The 24,963-nt window shown below is 45.8% G+C and overlaps 1 protein-coding gene and 1 pseudogene across 2 annotated transcripts in view; both read left to right on the forward strand.

The window, feature by feature from the left end:
* The window catches only part of LOC118078417 (uncharacterized), a 295,133-nt gene that overhangs the window by 230,672 nt on the left and 39,498 nt on the right, over positions 1-24,963 (forward strand). Inside the window, exon 5 of the mRNA XM_088668903.1 lies at positions 17,061-17,187. Coding sequence (XP_088525029.1) covers positions 17,061-17,187 — 127 coding nt within the window. The remainder of the gene's footprint in view (positions 1-17,060; positions 17,188-24,963) is intronic.
* LOC148686108 (uncharacterized) lies at positions 1,082-21,739 on the forward strand (annotated as a pseudogene). Its single transcript, XR_015949816.1, has 3 exons — positions 1,082-2,021; positions 4,278-5,508; positions 19,979-21,739. The product of XR_015949816.1 is annotated as an uncharacterized LOC148686108 (transcript).

The raw sequence follows: 24,963 nt of genomic DNA on the forward strand, positions 1-24,963 counted from the left end.
ATCCGACACGACCTGAAGCAGCTCGGGCAGGGAATCCTTGGTGCAGCGGGGAGGTCGGTACACCAAAAGGAATCCTGTACTGCCTCTATTGCCCAACTTCCAGAACATGCACTCAGAGAACTGGGTCTTCCCAATAGGACGCCTGGTGCAAACTAATGACTTCCTAAAAATCACTGCAACCCCCCCTCCCCGCCCAGATGGCCTGGGTTGCTGTGCATAAGAGAAACCTGGTGGGCAAGCAGGGCCAAGAACGGGCCCATCGGCTTCCTCCAACCAGGTCTCTGTCACACATGCCAGGTCAAATCCTCCATCCACAATCAGGTCGTGAATGGCGGTGGTCTTATTCATCATCGACCTGGCATTGCACAGCAGCACCTTCAGGTCATGTGGGTATCCCTTGCCTATTCCAATATCCGTCCGGTCAGGACCAGACCTGGAGGCAGGGATAGTCCTCAGACAACGACTAAGTCTGCCTCCTCGGTAATGACATGGTCTGGTCTTAGCGTAACTCCTCCTCCTACCCGTGACCACTGAGATCGGTTGTTCCAGTGCACACCCCCCTGTGGAATCTGCCCCAGCCATTTTGCTTGCTGGGACCCCCTCCCGGGCAGCCCTGACCCCTCCCCTTAAAAACAAAATAAAAGCTCTGTAAAAAACAGCAAAGAACTCAACAAAAGAAGAACACAAAAAAGACAATAAAACAATAAAACCGAAAACAATAAAAATTACAAATACACTAAAATTTAACAGATTCCCACACCCAACTAAAAATCCCTCCCACCTACCACCCCAAACACAATAAAACAATAAAATAAAAAATAAAAATTACAAATACACTAAAATTTAACAGATTCCCACACCCAACTAAAAATCCCTCCCACCTACCACCCCAAAGAAGATAAAAACATAAAAAATTCTTTGAAAAGCATTTTAAAAAGAACTCTGTGCTGTTTCAAGTTCCCCTGGGCAGCACCAGCAGCAGAGCAGCGGCAGCAGTCCTTTATGAGGCCTTCCAGGCCCCGCCCTAAACCAGGTGGAGAGAGGTAGGGACAGGGCCTGTGGGCACTCACAGCAGGAGAGAGTCTATATAACGTCCATAAAACAAAATGTAATCTTTAAAAGGGTTATTATTTAGAATGTGATTCCAATCAAAGCTTCTCATGAAAACGTTTGCCACACTTGGAGCGGATTTGGAAGCCCATAGCTACTCCTTGTTGTATAAACAATTTAGGCTTAAGTTTTGTTCTGAATGTCGCCAGTAGGATTCATTTGTAGTGGCAGTTTTCATGGAATCCTAGAGTTGAAAGGGACCCCAAGGGTCATCAAGTCCAACCCCCTGCATTGCAGGAATCTCAGCTAGATCATCCAAGACAGATGGCCATCCAAACTAGGCTTCTTCTATTTCTAGATTGATCACTGAATGCTAAAATTGGCTTCTAAGCAGTGGACAAACGAGATCAAATAGTGGCCAGAATTCACCTAACCAGCCCCATCCACTTGCAAAATGGGGCCTTCCTCCCCCCACTCCTCTCCATGCCCTCATGAACCCCTGGAATTTGGCTCTAGGGCTTGGGAGGGAACCTCCCCAGAACAGTTCATGAGGAGAGGAGAAAGTGGATCCTTCCATCGGGGAAACTGGAATGCTTGCGTAGGGAGAATGACTTGAAAAACACAAGGAGGAGTATCACCTATTTGCACAAAGACGAACACCCATAATTAAAACGCAGAATAAAAGAATTCCATTAAAACATTAAAATAGGCATCCATAATTAAAACATGCAGCAAAGGAATCCTATTGAAACAAGACAGCAATTAACAGGAAGGAAAGAACAGAGCATTGTGTAGCAGCTAATATTGATCCTGTCTTAGGAGAACATTTCCCTTTTTTTTAAAGGGTCCAGTGTGCTTTGAAGATGTCGCTGTTTGTTTCACGGAGGAGGAGTGGGCATTGCTGGATCCTGACCAGAGAGCTCTGCATAAGGATGTCATGGAAGAGAATTGTGGGATCGTGGCCTCTCTTGGTAAGGCTCCCTGTGGGATCATAATATCTGCCTGGAAATTCAAAAAATACCTCTATGTGACAAACCTCATATATTTTCACAGAGCTCAACAGCACCCCCTACAAACAATGATTGCCGGATTGTTGTCAGAGGGTCATCGTGGCTACTCCGGAGTAACTCCGCTAGAGACCAGTTTGTCTTCAAAGATGTTTATTGTGCTAATTATTTACAGTGTAGAGACAGCTAAAAACATGACCTCTCATCCCGAATCAGAATCCAGCAATGGCGTACGTCTGTTCCTACGCCAGCAATGTAGTCGGGGCACCCCAAAACGCCTCCCCCTTGACCTGCATCACGGCGCTCTCCTTACTTCTTGCGCCGGAAGGAGCGATGCCCTCTCAGTTTCCTCCCTGATCTGTAGGTGCCCTGGCTCTGCAACATCCCTGAGCCCCCGTCTGCATCTCTCGCCCCCCCCCCGAGCTTTCCCATTGTTCCTCACTCTGATTTCTCTCTCCCTCCAAGTCTCTTCCTCCCCCTCTGGCTGCTTCAGAGCCGCCACTGCTCCCTGTGCTTGGCGAGGTGGACGTCAGGATGATGGGGGCTGGTTCCCTGTAGGGAGTCACCCTGACACAAATATTTATAATTTTATATATAAACGCTTTGGTATCTGGGAAAAGACCACATGCAGAACACTTCAATTTTTGCTCAAGTATTTCATTTATGTATTTTGGGGCATTTACATTCCCATTAATGATGCAAATTCTGCCCACACCTTTTGCTGTCATACAACCCCAAATCTTCACACTATCTGGGTGTTTCACGGTCGGTGTAATGCAAGTAGGATGTAAATCTTATCCGATTCTTCTCCTCGCGTATTTCATGCCATCACTACCAAGCAAGGAGATTTGGGTCTCATTGCTCCAAATAACACTGTCCCATTGTTCCACTGTCCACTTAACATGGATTCAAGCTTTTAAAGCTTTGCTGGAGAGATAACAATGGCTTTTCCTTAGAATTCTAGCATTTAGACCAGTCCTTGCACTCAACTTCACATTACATTGTGCCATGTCATCTTGTAGACACCCAGATGATATTCTTTGGTCATGTAGGGACAGTCTCTCCATTCTTCAATTGTCACTTGCCTTTGTGCACCTTTTCCTGCCTTTACCAGTCTGATTTTGTGGAGACTGAGTCTCCTTATACCTCTTCAAAAACATAGAAATGCCAACTTCAGTTTAGTTTTTCCCAATCTTTCATCTAATTTCTTCATAACTGTAGCCTTGTTCACTTAATAGTACTATTTTACATCGCTCTCTGGGTGACCAATCAACTCTTTGTGCCATTTCTTTAATTTTATTATCTTTTACAAACTCACTAAATGAAAGAACGCAAAAAAAACCAACCAACTTGATAGCAATCACATAACACACTGACAAAAGTCCACCTAAGCAAGTTGTGCTTCCTTTTTTCTGGTTATTTGGCTATATGTTTTGATAGAATACAGATAACTGAACAAACTATGTTGCTTTACATCATTGATTAAATTACCTTTACATTGGTATATAATTTTATGGTATTACTCCAAAAGAAGTGGTATTTTGAGACAACAAACTTCTGAAATACACACGTTTCCAAAAGGCTTCCACAATTTTGGCCACTACTGTATATCAAGCTGTCAGGGAGGTTGCTGGCTACCCTCGAGCAATGACACTCCAAACCATCTTGTCTTTAATACTTTTATTGTGAAAGTTATTTACAGTGCAAGAGCTTCATGAAAACATGGCTACTCAGTGCTATCAGATTCTCCCAATGGCGCTTTTCGGCTCCTCCCCCAGCAGAGTAGTTTGGGGACCCCAAATCTCCACCCCCTGCATTTGTGAGCCACTGATCGCCTCCGTTCCGGGGTGAATTCGAAAGGACGCCGCTCTGTTGCTTCCCCGCTAGACCTCTCCGCTGGCCCCTCCTTCCTCGCTGGTATCACAGGCTGCAGGTGGTACTCTTGGATGCTACCTGAGCCCTGGCCCACTCCGCTCACTTCCTCCTTCCTGTCTCCTGTCCCTCCGCCGTTTGAAGAGCTGGATTTGATGAGGGGTGGCTGTTCCCTGTAAGCCCACCCCCTTGCACAAACTAAGCAACATTCAACAACAACCCATCAGAATCTAATAATAAATATGTTGGTTAATGACAAATCACAAAGGTAATTAACACACACCCAACTTCCTTCAGTTCTTCTGCATTTGTCCCTGAGACTCTAATCCCTTTTTGTCTCCATTGCAGATTCTGATGAATTGGAAATTGAGAACAAGGGTGAATATGACCAAATCCCCAGAGAGGAGAAGCCACACAAAAAATTGGAGTGTGGAGAGAGCTGCAGTCAGAACTCCCATTCAACATCCCCAAAAAGAAATCTCATTGGAAAGAAACACTATAAGTGTGTGGAATGTGGAAAGAGCTTCAGTACGAGCACCAATCTCACTAAGCATCAAATAATTCATACTGGGGAGAAACCCTATCAGTGTGTGGAATGTGGAAAGAGCTTCAGTCAGAGCAACTCTCTCATTTTCCATCAAATAAGTCATACAGGGGAGAAGCCCTATCAGTGTGTGGAATGTGGAAAGAGCTTCAGTCACAACTCCTCTCTCACTTCCCATCAAAGAATTCATACAGGGGAGAAACCCTATCAGTGTGTGGAATGTGGAAAGAGCTTCAGTACGAGGTCCGATCTCACTAAGCATCAGAGAATTCATACAGGGGAGAAACCCTATCAGTGTGTGGAATGTGGAAAGAGCTTCAGTACGAGCTCCTCCCTAACTTCTCATCAAAGCGGTCACAGAGGCGAGAAACTATATCAGTGTGTGGAATGTGGAAAGAGCTTCAGTACGAGGTCCGATCTCAATAAGCATCAGAGAATTCATACAGGGGAGAAACCCTATCAGTGTGTGGAATTTGGAAAGAGCTTCAGAAAGAGCTCCAATCTCACTAAGCATCAAAGAATTCATACAGGGGAGAAACCCTATTAGTGCATGGAATGTGGAAAGAGCTTCAGTACGAGCTCCTCCCTAACTTCCCATCAAAGAATTCATACAGGGGAGAAACCCTATCAGTGTATGGAATGTGAAAAGAGCTTCAGTATGAGCTCCCATCTCACTAACCATCAAATAATTCATACAGGGGAGAAACCCTATCAGTGTGTGGAATGTGGAAAGAGCTTCAGTACGAGCTCCCATCTCACTAGGCATAAAATAATTCATAGAGGGGAGAAACCCTATCAGTGTGTGGAATGTGGAAAGAGCTTCAGTACGAGCTCCCATCTCACTAGGCATAAAATAATTCATAGAGGGGAGAAACCCTATCAGTGTGTAGAATGTGGAAAGAGCTTCAGTACGAGCTCCCATCTCACTAGGCATAAAATAATTCATAGAGGGGAGAAACCCTATCAGTGTGTGGAATGTGGAAAGAGCTTCAGCCAGAGCTCCCATCTCACTCGGCATCAGAGAATCCATACATAGTTCAGAAAAACCCTTCAGTATAGCTTTAGACGTCATGCCAATATGCACCATTTTAACCAGGCCTTTGGCTGATTGACATCTAATGCCCTTTTAAAATGTGGTGGGGAGGGGGGGGTTACAGATGTATATTTTGTGTTTTTATATAGCCGTTTTATGTTGTAATCGTCCGGAGACCTGTGGGTGTGGGGAATAGGAGCCAACTGTAAGAGGCTGAGGGGTCTTTGCCCCCCCCAACAAAATATTTGATGGGCCCCCCCCCCAGTTGATAGGCATTGTCATTCCAATGGGGGGCATGCATCATGTGATTGATTGTGCAAGGTGGTCCTTACCTGGCCCCCCAACAGTATTTTATTCAAGTCGGCACCACTGGGTCGGGTGGTATGCAAATTAAATACATAAATGTCCTTCCATTGCACATGATCCAGCTTATCAATATCCTTCTTATCATTTTTAAAATTTATGTGCCCTTCATCCGAAGATTTTACAACATAAACACACAGGATGAAAGCATGACTTTCTCAAACACAAGTCAAGCCAGAGAAATACTCTTGTCCCCGCAATATTTATGTGTGTAAGCTGGTAAAATGTGGGCTGAATGAGGTAACTGTTAGGTGGATTAGACTGACCGAACCCAAAGAGGACTCCTTCATGGGTCCTCATCATCCTGGGGGAAAGTGACAATAGGGATGCTGCAGAGTTCTGTCCTGAGCCCGTTGCTGTTCAACGTCTTTATAAATGACTTGGATGAAGGAACTGCTCACCCCATTTGCAGGCAACCCCTGCTGTGATCGCTTGCAGGTCCCATCCCTGCCTCTCTCCATCTGGTCCAGGAAGGGACCTGACAGGCCTCTTAAGGGCAGCTGATTAAGGGGAGGGGTCAGGGCTGCCTGGGAGTGGGTCCCATCCAACAGAATGGCTGGGGCAGGTTCCACAGGGAGGGATGCACTGGGACATCTGATCACGAGTAGGAGGAGGAGTTACACTAAGACCAGACCATGTAATTCCCGAGGAGGCAGGTTTAGTCATTGTTTGAGGACTATCCCTGCCTCCGGGTCTGGTCTTGACTGGATGGATACTGGAATCAGCAAGGGAGACCCACATGACCTGAAGGTGCTGCAGTACAATGCCAGGTCAATGACTCACAAGACAGCTGTCATCCACAACTTGATTGTGGATGGAGGACTTGACCTGGCATGTGTAACGGAGACTCAGTTGGATGAAGCAGATGGGCCTGTCCTTGCCACTGCTTGTCCACCAGGTTTCTCTAGCACACAGCAACTCGGGTGATGTGAGGAGGCAGGGGGGTTGCAGTGATTTTTAGGAAGTCATTCGCTTGCACCAGGCGTCCTATTGGGAAGACCCGGTTCTCTGAGTGCATGTTCTGGAAGTTGGGCAATAGGGGCAGTACAGGATTCCTTTTGGTGTACCGACCTCCCCGCTGCACCAAGGATTCCCTGCCTGAGCTGCTTCAGGTCGTGGCTTATGTTCTCCTGGAGGCACCTAGTTTTGTTGTCATGGAGGATTGTAACATCCACTCCGATACGACTTTACAAGGGGCCGCTTGGTACTTTGTGGAAACATGGCCTCCATGGGGCTGTCCCTGAATAAGTTTGGCCCAACTCATAGTCACGGACATGCCTCAGACCTCATGTTCACTTCTATGGATGTTGGTGATCTGACTCTTAAGTAAAAGCCAAACTAACGCAGTGCCATGGTCAGATCACTTCCTGGTGCAACTGGACTTCATTGCGACTCTTCCCCTCTGCAGGGTGGTGGTGGGACCGATTCGGATGGTCTGCCCCTGCCACTTAATGGATCCAAATGGTTTCCAGAGAGTGGTAGGAGTGGTTTTATCCCATGACATCGAGCCTACCAAGTGGCGATAGCGATGGCAAAGAAGACCTTCACCACCTCTATTGCATCTCCAGAAAACAGCAGCAGGAGACTCTTTCAGGTGGTTCGCAATTTAACGGAACCACCGGCTCCATCAGGGCCTGGTACGGGCCACATGATCTCCTGCAGTGATTTTGCAAAGTTTTTGCAGATAAAGTTGCTCTGTTTCGGAAAAATCTAGACTCCTCTTTCCCCTGGGAGGAGGGCCTGTTGGCATTTTCACCCCTCCTATTGCAAGAATCTCCTGATATTTTGTTTAACTTTCATCTTATGAGAAAGGAGGGGGCAGAAGCTGCTCGTAGGTTCTTCCATCTCTGGTACTAAAAGGTTTTCGCTTTCATCTGTGTAGAGATATTGTCAGAGGTTCTTGCGGCTACTCTTGAGTAATGACGCTCCACACCTGCTTGTCTTATTTTTATTGTGCATTCTATTTACAGTGCAAAGAGTCTGGAAAACATGTCTGCTTAGTCCGAGTCAGAACCTTGCAATGGCTTCTTTCTGTTTTGCGTCCAACATAACAGCTTGGGAACCCCAAAGCACCTCCCTCTCACCCTACAGGGTGCCGTGCGCCTCAATTCAGGCGTTGGGGGGGGGGGAAGGACTGACTGCTCTCCCGTGGCCAATCCCGTCATTTCCTCCCAGCTGCTTCCTTCTCTACTCGATGTTGAAGCTCTCGCATGCTGTCAGAGCCTCTCCCCCCTCCCCTGCTTCCTGACTCCTGTAATCTGATCTGCTACTGGACTTGCTGCTCTGAGAGGAACTCGACATGAGGGGGGGGGCTGTTCCCTATAAGCCCTCCCCCGTACAGATAAGATGGCTGTATGAGAGCTGCTCCTCTCATGCATGTCTGTAGTGATTAGAAATAAATTAGGTGTGCTTCAAAACCTCCACAGCTTTGCTTCTGTTTTACTCTGCTGAGTTTTGGTGCTCACAATGAGCAGATGTGAGTCCACTGCACCAGGACCTCTTCTCTGGGAATGCTGTGTCTCTGTTCCTGCGATCGGAAGGTCGGTGAAGGTGCTCCAGTCGCCTAGCGCGCTTAAGACATGGGCTGAACAGGCGTACAAACAGGGGCGGGGCGGGCGAGTGCTAGAGTCCTAGAAACATAGAGTTGGAAGAGACCACAAGGGCCATCCAGTCCAACCCCCTGCCAAGCAGGAAACACCATCATAGAATCATAGAGTTGGAAGAGACCACAAGGGCCATCCAGTCCAACCCCCTGCCAAGCAGGAAACACCATCAAAGCATTCCTGACAGATGGTTGTCAAGACTCTGCTTAAAGACCTCCAAAAAAGGAGACTCCACCACACTCCTTGGCAGCAAATTCCACTGTCAAACAGCTCTTACAGTCAGGAAGTTCTTCCTAATGTTCAGGTGGAATCTTCTTCCTTGTAGATTGAATCCACTGCTTCGTGTCCGCTTCTCTGGAGCAGCAGAAAACAACCTTTCTCCCTCCTCTATATGACATCCTTTGATATATTTGAACATGGCTATCCTATCACCCCTTAACCTTCTCTTCTCCAGGCTAAACATACCCAGCTCCCTAAGCCATTCCTCATAAGGCATTGTTTCCAGGCCTTTGACCATTTTGGTTGCCCTCCTCTGGAAACGTTCCAGCTTGTCTGTATCCTTCTTGAACTGTGGTGCCCAGAACTGGACACAGTACTCCAGGTGAGGTCTGACCAGAGCAGAATACAGTGGTACTATTACTTCCCTTGATCTAGATGCTATACTCCTATTGATGCAGCCCAGAATTGCATTGGCTTTTTGAGCTGCTGCATCACACTGTTGACTCATGTCAAGTTTGTGGTCTACCAGGACTCCTAGATCCTTTTCACATGTACTGCTCTCAAGCCAGGTGTCTCCCATCCTGTATTTGTGCCTTTCATTTTTTTTGCCCAAGTGTAGTACTTTACATTTCTCCTTGTTAAAATTCATCTTGTTTGCTTTGGCCCAGTTGTCTAATCTGTTAAGGTCATTTTGAAGTGTGATCCTGTCCTCTCGGGTATTAGCCACCCCTCCCAATTTGGTGTCATCTGCAAACTTGCTCAGGATGCCCTCAAGCCCATCATCCAAGTCGTTTATAAAGATGTTGAATAAGACTGGGCCCAAGACAGAACCCAAGAGAGAGCAAGTCAAGAGACGTCACATAGAGTCTTATTGATGGGCCCATCAACATTCTGCCCAGGGCTGACCTCTCAGGCCTGGTTTACTAATTAAACCTGGCTCCTGTGCGGAGTAGCTAAAAGGAGGAACCGTTTCAACACATGTCATTGTGGCCAGCAAATTTAGGGCAAGGGGGAGGGATGGGGGGGCTGAGATTTTGGAGCGGGATTGAATCCTGGAGGGGAACAGGGCTTTGCATGAGAACAATATTGTTTTGCTGCTACCTTGATGGCCTCAGCAATTTGCTCCAGGACTGGCAAAAGGACAAGAAATGCAAAAGAAAACAAATCAATGGAAAGCTCCAGAAGATGCAGAGGGCAGCCGAAAGAATAAAACAAACTCCATCAGGATCAGCTGCAGGAGAACCGCTTGGGTCAGCCCATCGGAGGCAACCCTGGAGAGCTTCTGCTTAACTTACTTCTATCCTGCCTTTTCCCTAGACTGTGTGTGTTTGTGTGTAGGCAGAACCACAGAATTGTACAGTTGGAAGGGGCCTCCAGGGACCATCTAGTCCAACCCCCTGCCATGCAGAAATTGCAGCTGCAGACTCCCCAACAGACGGCCTTCCAACCCCTGCTTAAAAACCTCAGGCGAAGGAGATGCCGCCACCCCCCCCCCAGGGGAGGGCACTCCACTATTGAATCGCTCTCACCCTCAGAAGGTTATACAAAGCTTCCCTCTGGCCTCCTCCTCCTCCTCTAGATGACCCCGGGATGATCCCCTCCTATCTCTCCACTCCTGAATTCGAGGAGGGGGTTCCTTGCCTCCTGCAAAGCCCTTTCCCCTGCAAGCTGTTCCTCCAGTTTCTGGCCAAAGGAGAGAGATGTTCAGAGTCCAACCAAGAGCCTCACCCTCAAAAGGATATCTGGGCATAAAATCCATAAAAAATAATAAAAATCTGAGCTTCAGCCAAGCGAGAGAGGGCTGAGCTGGGTGGACTCGGCTTTGCAAGGGTTAAAGGGAAGCGAGCTGCCTTCCTAGAGAGGACAGGAAGCAAGGGGGATTCCCAGGTCCTCCAAAGCCAAAGCCCCTCCCTCCCCAGTCCTCCTTTCCTGCTTTGGTGTCTCTCCTGCAAGGGCTGCATCGCTGTCCCTTCACTCCTGGGATGGTCGGGTGAGTCTCTCCCCCCCCTCTCTCCCCAGAGGTTGCAGTGGGGAGACGGGAGGGGTCCCAGGGGGGCTGCAGCAGGGGGTGTCTGGGGGGGGGGGGAGACAAAGCCAATTCAGGGAGGAGAGGGTCCTGCCAGGGAGGGGGGGCGAGGTCTGCAAGGCTCTCCTTCCTGGAGATCAGAGGATCCCAAACTCCCCCGAAATCTCCCTTCTTCAAACAAAGGAGTCCCTGGGACTTTAACTCTGTGTGACGTCGCTCAGCGTCATTGCACAACAGAGGGAACATGTGCAAATGGTTTTCCAAAACTGGACGAGGAGGGGGACTAGGAAACCCCCCCCCCCATTAAAAGACCCACTAGGAGGAGGGAGGGAGGAAAGGTGGGAAAGAAAGGCCAGGAATAAGGAGAGGGATGCCAGCCCATAGTCTGGCTGCTGCATTGCAAACCAGTTTCCCAGCCGTCTCCAAGGGCAGCTCCACACGGAGGCCACTGCAGCAATCCCCTCGCACCCAGAGCATGGCATCCCAGGACCACATCCTCTCTCTCCCAAAGGGATTCTTGCTGGGAAACCAGCCGAGCAGGAAATAGGCGCTGCTACTCACTGAGACTCCAGGGACCTTGGCATCCATGGGTGGGTGGGTGTTAAGCTATCTAATAGAATAATAATGGTCTCTTCCAACTCTATGATTCTATGGTTACCCGCCTAAATTTCAAGAGAGATGTCTTTGGCCCCGTCCACTTGGCCCTCAGGGGGTTGACTAGATGCATAATGGCCCTCAGACCTAAGAAACAGGGACCCCACCCCAGGAGTCTGTCTTGAGAGCAGCAGAGAGTCCAAGTGCAAGAAAAGGAGACAGAAGCAGGAGGGTGGGGTGGGGGTGGGGAGCACCTCCTGAGGACCCCCAAGTGAGGACCCCCACTAGAGTCTAATAGAATAATAACAATAAATTGCCTGCCTATATTTCAAGGGTTTGGCTCTGCCCACTTGGCCCTCAGAGGGTTAGCCAGATACATACCTGGCCCTCAGAGCAAAGAAAAAGGGACCCCACCCTAGGAGTCTGTCTTGAGAGCAGCAGAGAGTCCAAGTGCAAGAGAAGGAGACAGAAGCAGGGGAGAAATGTGCCCTGAAGTGGGGGTGGGAGGAGAACAACTCCCAAGGACCCCCGGGTGAGGACCCCCACTAGAGCCAAGCATCCATTTTTCACAAGATACAAATGACTCCCTTGTCAGTCAGTTCTGACTTCATGCATTGACAGGAATGCGGGAGAAACCAGGCTGATTCACCTCACAGAAATCCCTTCAGTTGCAATGGTCCTTCTAGGAGGGCTAGAGGCTGCTTTCTTCTTCTTCTTCTTCTTCTTCTTCTTCTTCTTCTTCTTCTTCTTCTTCTTCTTCTTCTTCTTCTTCTTCTTCTTCTTCTTCTTCTCCTCCTCCTCCTCCTCCTCCTCCTCCTCCTCCTCCTCCTCCTCCTTAAAGAAGATATTTCATGGTTTGGGCTGTGATCCAGTCTAGCCCTGGTTCCTAGCAAGATTCATCCATTCTTCTTCAGAGAACCATTTTCTTCTCCTGACCTACAAATCCTGTAACAGAACAATGTATTTGCTTTATAGGGTTTCCTAGCACCTCTCATCAGCACAGGCAGAAATTGGCAGAAGACAAAAGGCTTCCTTCCAGTCTCGCAGAGGCTTCCTGAGACCACAGATGGATGACCGAGACTCAGCTGGCCCTGGAGCAGGAAGAGGCCATGCCATCCAAACTGGGAGCAGTGGGGGATTCTGGGAAAACTCTGTGCAGAAGATGCTGGGTGAGGAGGACACCCTCCGCTCAGAGGGGCAGAGCCAGCAGTTGAGGCAGTTCTGCTGCCTGGAGGCCAAAGGACCGCGAGAGGTTTGCAACCAAATCTACCACCTTGACCGTCAATGGCTGAAGCCGGAAAGGCACACGAAAGCTGAGATGCTGGACCTGGTGATCTTGGAGCAGTTCCTGGCTGTCCTTCCCCCGGAGATGGAGAGCTGGGTGAGGGAATGCGGAGCGGAGACCAGTTCTCAGGCGGTGGCCCTGGCCGAAGGTTTCCTCCTGAGTCAGGCAGAGGAGAGAAAGCAGGTGAGAGAGACTTTCCTCTGGATACTCCCAAGGGGCTCCAAAAAGGACAGAGAACATCCCATAATGCTCTACTTATGACCCATCCTTTTTCTGGGAAGTCATCCATGGAATGAGATCTAACACCCTTAAACTTTTTGTATTTGTAATTCTCTTTCTAATATTTCTCGCCATTCATTCTCTCTTTTTAATCCTTGCTGCTCTTTCAGGAAAATGATCATTTTGCAGAAATGGACTTGGATTCCTGTGAGGCAGAGAGGTCTCCGTTGGACACAAGACAGAGGCAGCTGGGTAAGGAGGAAGGTTGTTTTTCTCCGTTTGGTCTCATTCTGTTGCTTTTCCAACTCATCTGAGGGTTCTTTTCATATTGTTTGGGGGGGGGACTGTTGGGAACAAGGGTCCAGAGGAGGGGAGATGTATTTTTACACAACTAACATATGAAATGGGCACAAACCTCCAAATGCTCTCAGCAGGTAAGGCTTTCTCAAAGGCCCATCTGTAGTTAGAGATGCCCTGTTTCACCTGTGAGAGAAGCAGGGACTCCTGACATCCTGCTTACCTTTTATTTCTCTTGCAGGTGACAGAATGATGCTGGCAAGACCTCCTGATCCGTCTTTTCATGGGGGCAGAAGGGAAGCAGCGGCTGTGGAACCAGATCAGGTCAGGGGAAGCTGCCTTGTGGGGACAGAGGCAGAGGGATGGAGCAATGTCATGGACTGGTTGGGCACAGAGGAATGGTGGGAGGAGGCAGCCGGGGGAATCTTAGAGCCCAAGGAGTGGAGGTGGAAGAAGGATGAGCGGTAAGAGGGAGAAGGCTCAGAAGAGGAGGTGTCAGAAGCTGAAGGCGTAACAGGGCTTAGTGAGCTGGGAGACTCTGTGGCAGAATGCAGTCTAGAATCAGAGGCAGAAGAGGAAGGAGGCGAGTGGGAGGAGGGAGGTCGAGAGGCAGAGGTGAGCATCTCTTTCTTCTTCATTAAGGTATAGAGGGTACCCACAGATTATGATTCAGACAGCCCTTGACAGGGCTAAAAGAACTTCTAGACAGAGTTTGTTAGTATCAAAACCCAAGAATGAACAACACAGGATTTTTTGTTCCATAGAATATAATTTTTTATCCTCCTCTATTGATAGAGTTATTAAACAACATTGGCATATCATCACACATTCCAGGTTGTGAAAATTTGCCAATTTTAGGTAAAAGACGGACTTGATCATTCAGGGACGTTCTTACACACACTGATTCATTAGAATATCATCATGAGGACCCTCATACATCGGTCAAAGGGCATTATAGATGTGGTCATTGCACATGTTGCAGATTTGCGTTACCAGTAAAATCATTCTCTAATACAATGAATGGAAAAAAGATTGTCTTGCAACAATTCACAAATTGCTCTACTAAAAATAGTGTAAATTGTATCCGCTGTGCTTGTGGGCTATTATATGTAGGCAATTACCACCCAGGGCAGGCCCTACGGCAAGGTTGGGTGGTGCAGGGCGCCGGGCCGCCTGGGGGGGGCGCCGCACTGCTGAGCCCGCACAGCCGCGCCCCGCCAGGGAAACGGGGGGGACGGACGGAGGGATCTTCGCACCAGGGCGCCAGATATGCATAAGACGGCCCTGGTACCACCCGTGCAATTAGGACCAGAATTTCTGAACATAGGACCGAAATACGTAATATATGTTTAGACGCCCCTCTAGTCTAACATTTCCAGCAAGCAGCCCATACAGAGAATGCTCTGAGTTTCTTCATTTTGTGGACTCTTAAAAAAACAACCTTTTAGAACCGTAGATATACGAAGAGTTTTGTTACAAAAGGAGTATAAATTAATATTTCAACTAGGAACCTTGTATCCAACGGGTTTGCTTTGGGATGCTATGTTTTAGTTCAATATGTAGGTATACTATTGTTTAGTGGTAACAGAAAAGTGATGCTGTACCTTTAACCAGGTAACCATGTGGTGATTGATTCCATACACCTGCATTGTATTTAACTGCTTGATAGGAGTTTGAAGACTAGCTGTGCCTGTGAATATCTTCTTTATCCTGAGTTAAGTCTTCTGTATGATTGGGTAAGGTGTAGCATGAGAGAGATGTTTCATAATTTCTTTGACTTGCCACACATTGTAATTGGAGTGTTACTTGTACCATGCAGCTCTTTGGACTGAAGAAGAGTGTAACGAAACCTGTAGTATATCTGGAAAACAGGTCTTCTTTCTTTTGCCCGACTGCATTATTCTCATGTGGTGGCTTTGATTTGCCTTCCCATGATTGATCCATGTAGAGTGCCACCTCGGGTTACAAACGCTTCAGGTTACAAACTCTGCTAACCCAGAAAATAGTACCTCAGGTTAAGAACTTTGCTTCAGGATGAGAACAGAAATCGTGCTCCGGCAGCAGCGGGAGGCCGCATTAGCTAAAGTGGTGCTTCAGGTTAAGAACAGACCCCCGGAACAAATTAAGTTCTTAACCATAGGTACCACTACTCGATTTTGTGTCTCCAGCTCAAGACCCATTGAATAACATTTCATCTAGTTCAGCCTTGATAAGGGCTTTGAACATTTTTTTACATTCTCCTATGTGCTCCCTTGTAGCAGCACGGGGTTGCCATTCCATGTTTGGACTCACGCTACTTGTTGGACGGTTCATTGTTCCAGTCTGTATAACATTTATTGTGCATGTAATTTGTTTAGATATAGTTGTACTTTTATCCATTCCATGTTTACAGTATTTCCAGGTCTTGACTTGCACATGGCACCTTAGTATGTTTATGGTTTGAATGGTTACTAGCGTATCTCTATTCTAGCTATTACTCCAGTAAATATGGTTTTATATTTACTAGCCAGTTTGTGGTGTTGTTGTTTTGTTTTGTAGTCCTATTATTATTGTTGTTACCACATTTGATACTTGGTGTATATGTTGTTGTTGTTTAGTCGTTTGGTCGTGTCCGACTCTTTGTGACCCCATGGACCAGAGCACGCCAGGCACTCCTGTCTTCCACTGCCTCCCGCAGTTTGGTCAAACTCATGTTCGTAGCTTCGAGAACATTGTCCAACCATCTCGTCCTCTGTCGTCCCCTTCTCCTAGTGCCCTCAATCTTTCCCAACATCAGGGTCTTTTCCAGGGAGTCTTCTCTTCTCATGAGGTGGCCAAAGTCTTGGAGCCTCAGCTTCATGATCTGTCCTTCCAGTGAGCACTCAGGGCTGATTTCCTTCAGAATTGATAGGTTTGATCTTCTTGCAGTCCATGGGACTCTCAAGAGTCTCCTCCAGCACCATAATTCAAAAGCATCAATTCTTCGGCGATCAGCCTTCTTTATGGTCCAGCTCTCACTTCCATACATCACTACTGGGAAAACCATAGCTTTTAACTATACTGACCTTTGTTGGCAAGGTGATGTCTCTGCTTTTTAAGATGCTGTCTAGGTTTGTCATTGCTTTTCTCCCAAGAAGCAGGCGTCTTTTAATTTCGTGACTGCTGTCACCATCTGCAGTGATCAAGGAGCCCAAGAAAGTAAAATCTCTCACTGCCTCCATTTCTTCCCCTTCTCTTTGCCAGGAGGTGATGGGACCAGTGGCCATGATCTTGGTTTTTTTTATGTTGAGCTTCAGACCACATTTTTGCTCTCCTCTTTCACCCTCATTAATGGGTTCTTTAATTCCTCCTCACTTTCTGCCATCAATGTTGTGTCATCAGCATATATGAGGTTGTTGATATTTCTTCCAGCAATCTTAATTATGGCTTGGGTTTCATCTAGTCCAGCCTTTCGCATGATGAATTCTGCATATAAGTTAAATAAGCAGGGAGACAATATACAGCCTTGTCATGCTCCTCTCCCAATTTTGAACCAGTCAGTTGTTCCATATCCAGTTCTAACTGTAGCTTCTTGTCCCACATAGAGATTTCTCAGGAGACAGATGAGGAGATCAGGCACTCCCATTTCTTTAAGAACTTGCCATAGTTTGCTGTGGTCCACACAGTCAAAGGCTTTTGCATAGTCGATGAAGCAGAAGTAGATGTCTTTCTGGAACTTTGTGTATATAGAATGACTTGAAAACCACAAGGTGGAGTACTACCTATTTGCACAAAGACGAACATCCATAATGAAAACGCAGAATAAAAGAATTTCATTATAGCGTTAAAATAAGCACCCATAATTAAAATGTGCAGCAAAGGAATCCTATTGAAATAACACAGCAATTAAGAGGAAGGAAACAACAGAGCATTGTGTAGCAGATCATATTTCTGCTGTCTCAGAGGAGGACATTTCCCTTTTTATTTTAGGGTCCAGTGTCCTTTGAAGATGTCGCTGTTTGTTTCACAGACGAGGAGTGGGCGTTGCTGGATCCTGACCAGAGAGCTCTGCATAAGGACGTCATGGAGGAGAATCGTGGGATCGTGGCCTCTCTTGGTAAGGCTCCCTGTGGGATCATAATATCTGCCTGGAAATTCAACAAAATACCTCTATGTGATAAACCTCATATATTTCCACAGAGCTCAACAGCGCCCCCTACAACACCTGGGAACCTAACACCCCCCACAATAAACAGTAAATTACAGTTTCTTCTGTGAAGAATCTTCCTCCAGTTCTGCCTTTTTATACCATGATTTGGCTTGTCTGAACTGCCCAGGCATCTTAAATGTCAGCTTCAGAGTTGTTAGGAAAGAGAAGTAGCTTCTGTCAGGTTTTCTGTTTTTGTTTTTGCTGCTGTCAGTCTTGGGTCGACCAAAGAGATTCCTGACATTGGAGATTTAGGGGATGCCATGACTGGGCCAAACAAAATCCATCCGAGAGAAGAGCCAGGCTTATTGAATATTAGGTAGTAAAGGTAAAGGTAAAGGGACCCCTTACCATTAGGTCCAGTAGTGACCGACTCTGGGGTTGCCAGCATACAGCTTCCAGGTCATGTGGCCAGCATGACAAAGCCATTTCTGGCGAACCAGAGCAGCACATGGAAACGCCGTTTACCTTCCCGCTTGGAGCGGTACCTATTTATCTACTTGCACTTTGACGTGCTTTCAAACTGCTATGTTGGCAGGAGCTGGGACCAAGCAATGGGAGCTCACCCCGTCGTAGGGATTCGAACCGCCGACCTTCTGATCAGCAAGCCCTGGGCTCTGTGGTTTAACCCACAGCACCACCTGCGTCCCATATTAGGTAGTAGTAGCAGTGATAATAATACTGTAGTAATAGTAATAATTTTTATTCATACCCTGCTCATCTGGCTGGGTTGCAGCCAGCCAACACATGAAACATTAATAATAATAATCTGATCCCGTGTAAAAAGTACATTAACTTTAAAATGAACAACATACAGTAGTGGCCCCAATTGTGGAAATCTTTTGGGGAAAGTGTATTTCTGAAGTTTGATGGCTCATAGCACCATTTGGGGGGGGGAGTAATACCAAAAAAGTATATATCAATGGAAAGATAATTTAATGAAGAATGTAATGCAATAACTTTTATGAAGTAGTATTTATTAGAACAGTAATCATGAAGAAGAAATATCAAATACATAGGAAAAATGAGATATACAGAAATTCTCACCATGTCAATTAATACTTAGTTTGGTAACCTTTAGCTTTAATTACGGCCTTACAACGCCTGTCAGGAAACGGCCTACTTACGAGTAGGACCCTGGCAGAGACACATGCCTGACTGGCATGATCCCTGTTTTCTGGACGATTGTTCAGGAGCTTTTTAGCCTTCCTCAGCCCCCGGACATCATAGTGATTGATGTGAGAGTACATCAACACACTCTTAGCATCCGCAGAGGTTTGCACAGTTGCGTAACAGACCACAGCATCTCAGCATTTTAGCTAAGCTAGTTTATTTACATGTAAACACAGGGAGCTCTTCAACATGGCTTCCTCTCTCTCTCTCTAGCATCAGACAGCAAAGAGAAAGAACAAAGAACAACAGTTCCACTTCAGGAACACAGTAAGACAGACATCCTGTCTACATCACTTCCCACTCTGTGGAATGAAAACACATACAGTCATATGACAGACAACAAACCTATGACTGCACACGGGGAATGAATCTCCCAACACCCTCTCCCGATTCATGAACTGTGCTGCAGTCATTCAATGTAACTGCAACAACCATGCAAATGTCATACGCACAGTATACCTCTGTATCACCTGTTCCACCCTTGGAACTACCTGCAACTGGATTAGCCTTGGGCCTTGCCATCTTGCACTTCTGACTAGTCTTGGCGTCATAGCCCTTCCAACTATCAGGAAAACTCACACTTGGCTTTGTTGGGACTCAAACCCTAGCCACGTTCCTGTCTGAGTCAGTGTTGGCCCACACGGCCTCTGGACTTGGTCCAGCTTCCTTCTACAAGGGAACAGTGTCTACCCTTACAGCCTTTGGGCTTGGTTTTCCGTCCCTCATGGACAAACCCTGTACCCTTCTCTAGACTCCGGGTTTCAAGACCTGTGTCGAGCCACTAACCACAGCAAAATCTGCAACAGCTGTGTTAGCAAACTCCTTACGAAACAAAAGAAGACCAACAAACAAACAAACAACTTGATAGCAATCACATAACAATCTGACAAAAGTAAACCTAAGCAAGTTGTCCTTCCTTTTTCTAGTTATTTGGCTATAATGTTTCATAGAATACAGCCAATTACATTCTGGATTAAATTATTTTCCCATTGATACATAATTTTATATTACTCCAAAAGTAGTGTTATGAGGCATCAAACCTCTGAAATATACTGTTTTTCCAAATGCTTCCACAATTTTGACCACTACTGTATATCAAAGTAAGCAACATTCAACAACCCACCAGAATCTAATAATAAATATGTTGGTTAATGACAAACCACAAGCTAATGAATAATAATAATAATAATTTATTATTTATACCCCGCCCATCTGGCCGGGTTCCCCCAGCCACTCTGGGTGGCTTCCAACAAAATACTAAAATACAGAAATCCATCAAACATTAAAAGCTTCCCTAAACAGGGCTGCCTTAAGATGCCTTCTAATGAACACACACCCAACTTCCTTCAGTTCTTCTGCATTTGTTCCTGAGGCTCTAATCCCTTTTTGTCTCCACTGCAGATTTTGATGAATTGGAAATCGAGAACAAGGGTGAAAATGACAAAATCCCCAGAGAGGAGAGGCCACGCAAAAATTTGGAGTTTGAAGAGAGCGGCAGTCAGAGATCCCATTCCACTTCCCAACAAAGAATTCTCGTTGGAAAGAAACCCTATCAGTGCGTGGAATGTGGGAAGAGCTTCAGTCAGAGCTCCTCTCTCACTTCCCATCAAAGAATTCATACAGGGGAGAAACCGTATCAGTGTGTGGAATGTGGAAAGAGCTTCATTCACAGCCACAGTCTCACTTTCCACCAAAGAATTCATACAGGAGAGAAACCCTATCAGTGCGTGGAATGTGGAAAAAGCTTCAGGAAGAGCTCTGATCTCACTAAGCATCAGAGAATTCATACAGGAGAGAAACCCTATCTGTGCGTGGAATGTGGAAAGAGCTTCAGTCAGGGCTCACATCTCACTTCCCATCAAAGAATTCATACAGGAGAGAAACCCTATCAGTGCATGGAATGTGGAAAGAGCTTCAGTACGAGCTCCGATCTCACTAAGCATCAGAAAATTCGTACAGGGGAGAAACGCTATCAGTGTGTGGAATGTGGAAAGAGCTTCAGTACAAGCTCCGATCTCACTAAGCATCAAAGAATTCATACAGGGGATAAACCCTATCAGTGTGTGGAATGTGGAAAGAGCTTCAGTACGAGCTCCGATCTCACTAAGCATCAAAGAATTCATACAGGGGAGAAACCCTATCCGTGCATGGAATGTGGAAAGAGCTTCAGTCAGATTTCCTCTCTCATTTCACATCAGAGAATTCATACAGGGGAGAAACCCTATCCATGCGTAGAATGTGGAAAGAGGTTCAGTACGAGTTCCGATCTCACTAAGCATCAAGTAATTCATACAGGGGAGAAACCCTATCCGTGCATGGAATGTGGAAAAAGCTTCAGGAAGAGCTCCGATCTCACTTCCCATCAGAGAATTCATACAGGGGAGAAACCCTATCCATGCGTGGAATGTGGAAAGAGCTTCAGGAAGAGCTCGTCTCTCACTTCCCATCGGAGAATTCATACAGGGGAGAAACCCTATCAGTGTGTGTAATGTGGAAAGAGCTTCAGTACGAGCGCCTCTCTCACTTCCCATCGGAGAATTCATACAGGGGAGAAACCCTATCAGTGCGTGTAATGTGGAAAGAGCTTCAGGAAGAGCTCCCATCTCACTGAGCACCACAGAATTCATACAGGGGAGTCAACACTCCAAAGTTGTCACCATGAGCAGAGGACACCTTTTTTAAATATCAAATTTGGACTTAGTTAACCGACCTGCTTTGAACTAGGGAAGATAAAATTATGTCCTAATTGAATTAGCCAAGTTTTTGATCTTGATATATTTTGATATATTTTGCATTTGTTGTTTTACTCATCAAATCTCCCCCAAAAGGTTAAGTGTTTGAAATATGTTAGCGGAATTTAAACAGTATTTTTTTATTGTTATGGTTTAACTTTAAATTAATCTGTTTGAAATTTTGACTATGATTCTGGCAATGATCCTCAATGGAATGATAAAAAGAATTCTTGACTGGAGTTATTGTGTTAGTAGCTGTAATGAGATGACAGAAGGGAATTTTGGATATCTGCCCAGGACTAATGGCAGAAGGCTAAACTTCCCTTTGTCTTGGATGTGACACACTGAGATTTGCCCTTGTGTGCAGAACCCAAAAGTGACATTGCTGAGGACTTTGGAAAACAACGGGGGGGGGGGGGAGAAGAAAATTAAAAATATTTCATACAGAATTATAAAGGACTACTAATTAATGGAAAGATTATTTGAATACGAGTGAAAGTTCTGGTAAAGTGGCTGGTAAAATAAACAAAAAATAAATGAAGGATTAACATCGGAAATGATTTCTTTGGAATAATTAAGAAATGCAGTATGACATTAGATCAAAACTTCAGAGCATGGGAAGACACCCAAAGGATATATAATTTGGCATTGAAGAATTGGTTCTTTTGATTGTATTATAATTTAGAATGTTTTGTTGTGGTTTTTATTGGATTGTTAAAATGGAAATTTAACAAGAATATTGTGTGTGCGCACACACAGAGAGAGAGGAGAAAAATCCTAACAGTACGGGGAATGCGGAAAGAGATTCAGTCACGGCTCCGATCTCACTTCCCATCAAATAATTCATACAAAGGTCAGAACAACCTTTCATTAAATACTTTTACAAGCCAGGAAAACACCCACCTTCTTAACCAGGCCTTTGGCTGATTGACATCAAATGCCCTTTTAAAATGTGGTGGGGAGGGGGGTTACAAATGTGTATTTTGTGTTTTTATATTGCCTTTTCATGTTGTAATCGTCCTGAGACCTGTGGGTGTGGGGAATAGGAGCCAACTCTTAGAGGCAAAGGGGTCTTTGCCTCCCCAATAAAATGTTTGAGGGGACCACCCACCCCCCAGTTGATAGGCATTGCCATTCCAATGGTGTGGATGTGGAGTTTTATGAGGTATAAAGGTATAAAGCCTCATAAATATTGCCGAAAGTCCAGCATGCTTTCTTTCCTGGAGTGCTGCGTCCAATGCTTCCAGCAAAATTGCAGAGCTTCCCTTGCACAGTGGCAAGCTGTGTGTGACCACAGAGGGCAACACAAAAATAAATCACAGAAACAGCTTCTTCTAAGCTAATTGTCCTTTATTTACACAGCAATAAATCAGCAGTTCCCTGTTAACAGCTTAACCCTTTAGCTTCTCTGATACTCCTCACAGTGTATGCATCATGTGATTGATTCTGCAAGGTGGGCCTTACTTGGCCCCCCACCAATATTTTATTCAAGTCAGCACCACTGGGTCGGGTGGTATACATTCATACATTATGTATTAAATACATAAATCGTCTTCCTTTGCACATGTTCCAATTTGTCAATATCCTTATTCATTATCATTTTTAAAATTTATGTGACCTTCATCTGAAGATTTCACGACATAAACACACAGGATGAAAACATGACTTTCTCAAAAACAAGTAAAGCTAGAGAAATCTCTCCTCCCCTTTTTTTGGATGGAGTTACAAACTTTGTTGATCAGGGGACTGCTGTGGAAATAGTGCATCTTGATTTCAGTAAGGCTTTTGACAAAGTCCCTGCAATAATTATGTGAGGAAGCTGGTAAAATGTTGGCTGAATGAGGTGACTCTCAGGTGGATTTGACTGACCGAACCCAAAGGAGGAACCAAGCATGCTAAGACTCAAATCCTAGACTTTAAGAAAGCCAACTTCAGAAAACTTAGGGAAACGCTGGGTGAAATCCCATGGACAGAAATACTAAAAGGGAAGGGAGTTTGTTAAAAGGGAGATATTAAAAGCACAACTTCAGGCAATACCAATGAGACGGAAACATGGAAGGTGCCTAAAGAAGCCAGGGTGGCTATCTAAAGAACTTTTAACTGAGTTAAGATTTAAAAGGGATATGCACAAAAAATGGGAAAAGGGGGAAACCACCGGAGAGGAATTCAAACATATAGCCAGCACGTGTAGAGTCAGAAAAGCTAAAGCACAGAATGAACTCAGGCTTGCTAGAGAGGTTAAAAGCAACAAAAAGGGCTTTTATGGGCATATCCGTAGCAAAAGGAAGAACAAGGAAACAGTGGGGTCACTTAGAGGAGAAGATGGTGAAATGCAAACAGGGGACAGAGAAAGGGCAGAACTCCTCAATGCCTTCTTTGCCTCAGTCTTCTCCAAATAAGAAAACGCCCGACCTGAAGAATATGGAGCAGATGATTCAGCAGGGGAAACACAGCCCAGAATAAGTAAGGAGGTAGTACAAGAACACTTGGCTAGTTTAGATGTATTCAAGTCTCCAGGGCCAGATGAACTACATCCAAGAGTATTAAAAGAACTGGCAGAGGTGATTTCAGAACCACTGGCAATAATCTTTGATAATTCCTGGAGAACAGGCGAAGTTCCAGCAGACTGGAGGAGGGCAAATGTTGTCCCTATTTTCAAAAAGGGGAAAAGAGAGGACCCAAACAATTACCGCCCAGTAAGCCTGACATCAATACCAGGAAAGATTCTAGAGCAGATCATTAAGCAAACGGTCTGTGAGCACCTAGAAAGAAGGTAAAAGTCAGCATGGGTTTCTGAAAAATTAAGTCATGTCAGACTAATCTGATCTCATTTTTTGACAGAATTACAAGCCTGGTAAATGAAGGGAACGCTGTGGATGTAGCCTATCTTGATTTCAGCAAGGCCTTTGACAAGGTGCCCCATGATATTCTTGTAAAGAAGCTGGTAAAATGCGGGCTAGACAATGCTACCATTCTGTGGATTTGTAACTGGCTGACTGACCGAAGCCAAAGGGTGCTCATCAATGGCTCCTCCTCATCCTGGAGAGTAGTGACTAGTGGGGTGCCACAGGGTTCTGTCTTGGGCCCAGTCTTATTCAACATCTTTATCAATGACTTGGATGATGGGCTTGAGGGCATCCTGAGCAAGTTTGCAGATGACACCAAATTGGGAGGGGTGGCTAATACCCCAGAGGACAGGATCACACTTCAAAATGACCTTAACAGATTAGACAACTGAGCCAAAGCAAACAAGATGAATTTTAACAAGGAGAAATGTAAAGTACTACACTTGGGCAAAAAAAATGAAAGGCACAAATACAGGGTGGGAGACACCTGGCTTGAGAGCAGTATATGTGAAAAGGATCTAGGAGTCTTGGTAGACCACAAACTTGACATGAGTCAACAGTGTGATGCAGCAGCTAAAAAAGCCAATGCAATTCTGGGCTGCAATCGGAGTATAGCATCTAGATCTAGGGAAGTAATAGTACCACTGTATTCTGCTCTGGTCAGACTTCACCTGGAATACTGTGTCCAGTTCTGGGTACCACAGTTCAAGAAGGATATTGACAAGCTGGAACGTGTCCAGAGGAGGGCAACCAAAATGGTCAAAGGCCTGGAAACGATGCCTTATGAGGAACGGCTTAGGGAGCTGGGTATGTTTAGCCTGGAGAAGAGAAGGTTAAGGGGTGATATGATAGCCATGTTCAAATATATAAAAGGATGTCAAATAGTGGAGGGAGAAAGGTTGTTTTCTGCTGCTCCAGAGAAGCGGACATGGAGC

Source organism: Zootoca vivipara, chromosome 4 (genome assembly GCF_965207765.1).
Source record: "Zootoca vivipara chromosome 4, rZooViv2.hap1.1, whole genome shotgun sequence".
Lineage (NCBI taxonomy): Eukaryota > Metazoa > Chordata > Lepidosauria > Squamata > Lacertidae > Zootoca > Zootoca vivipara.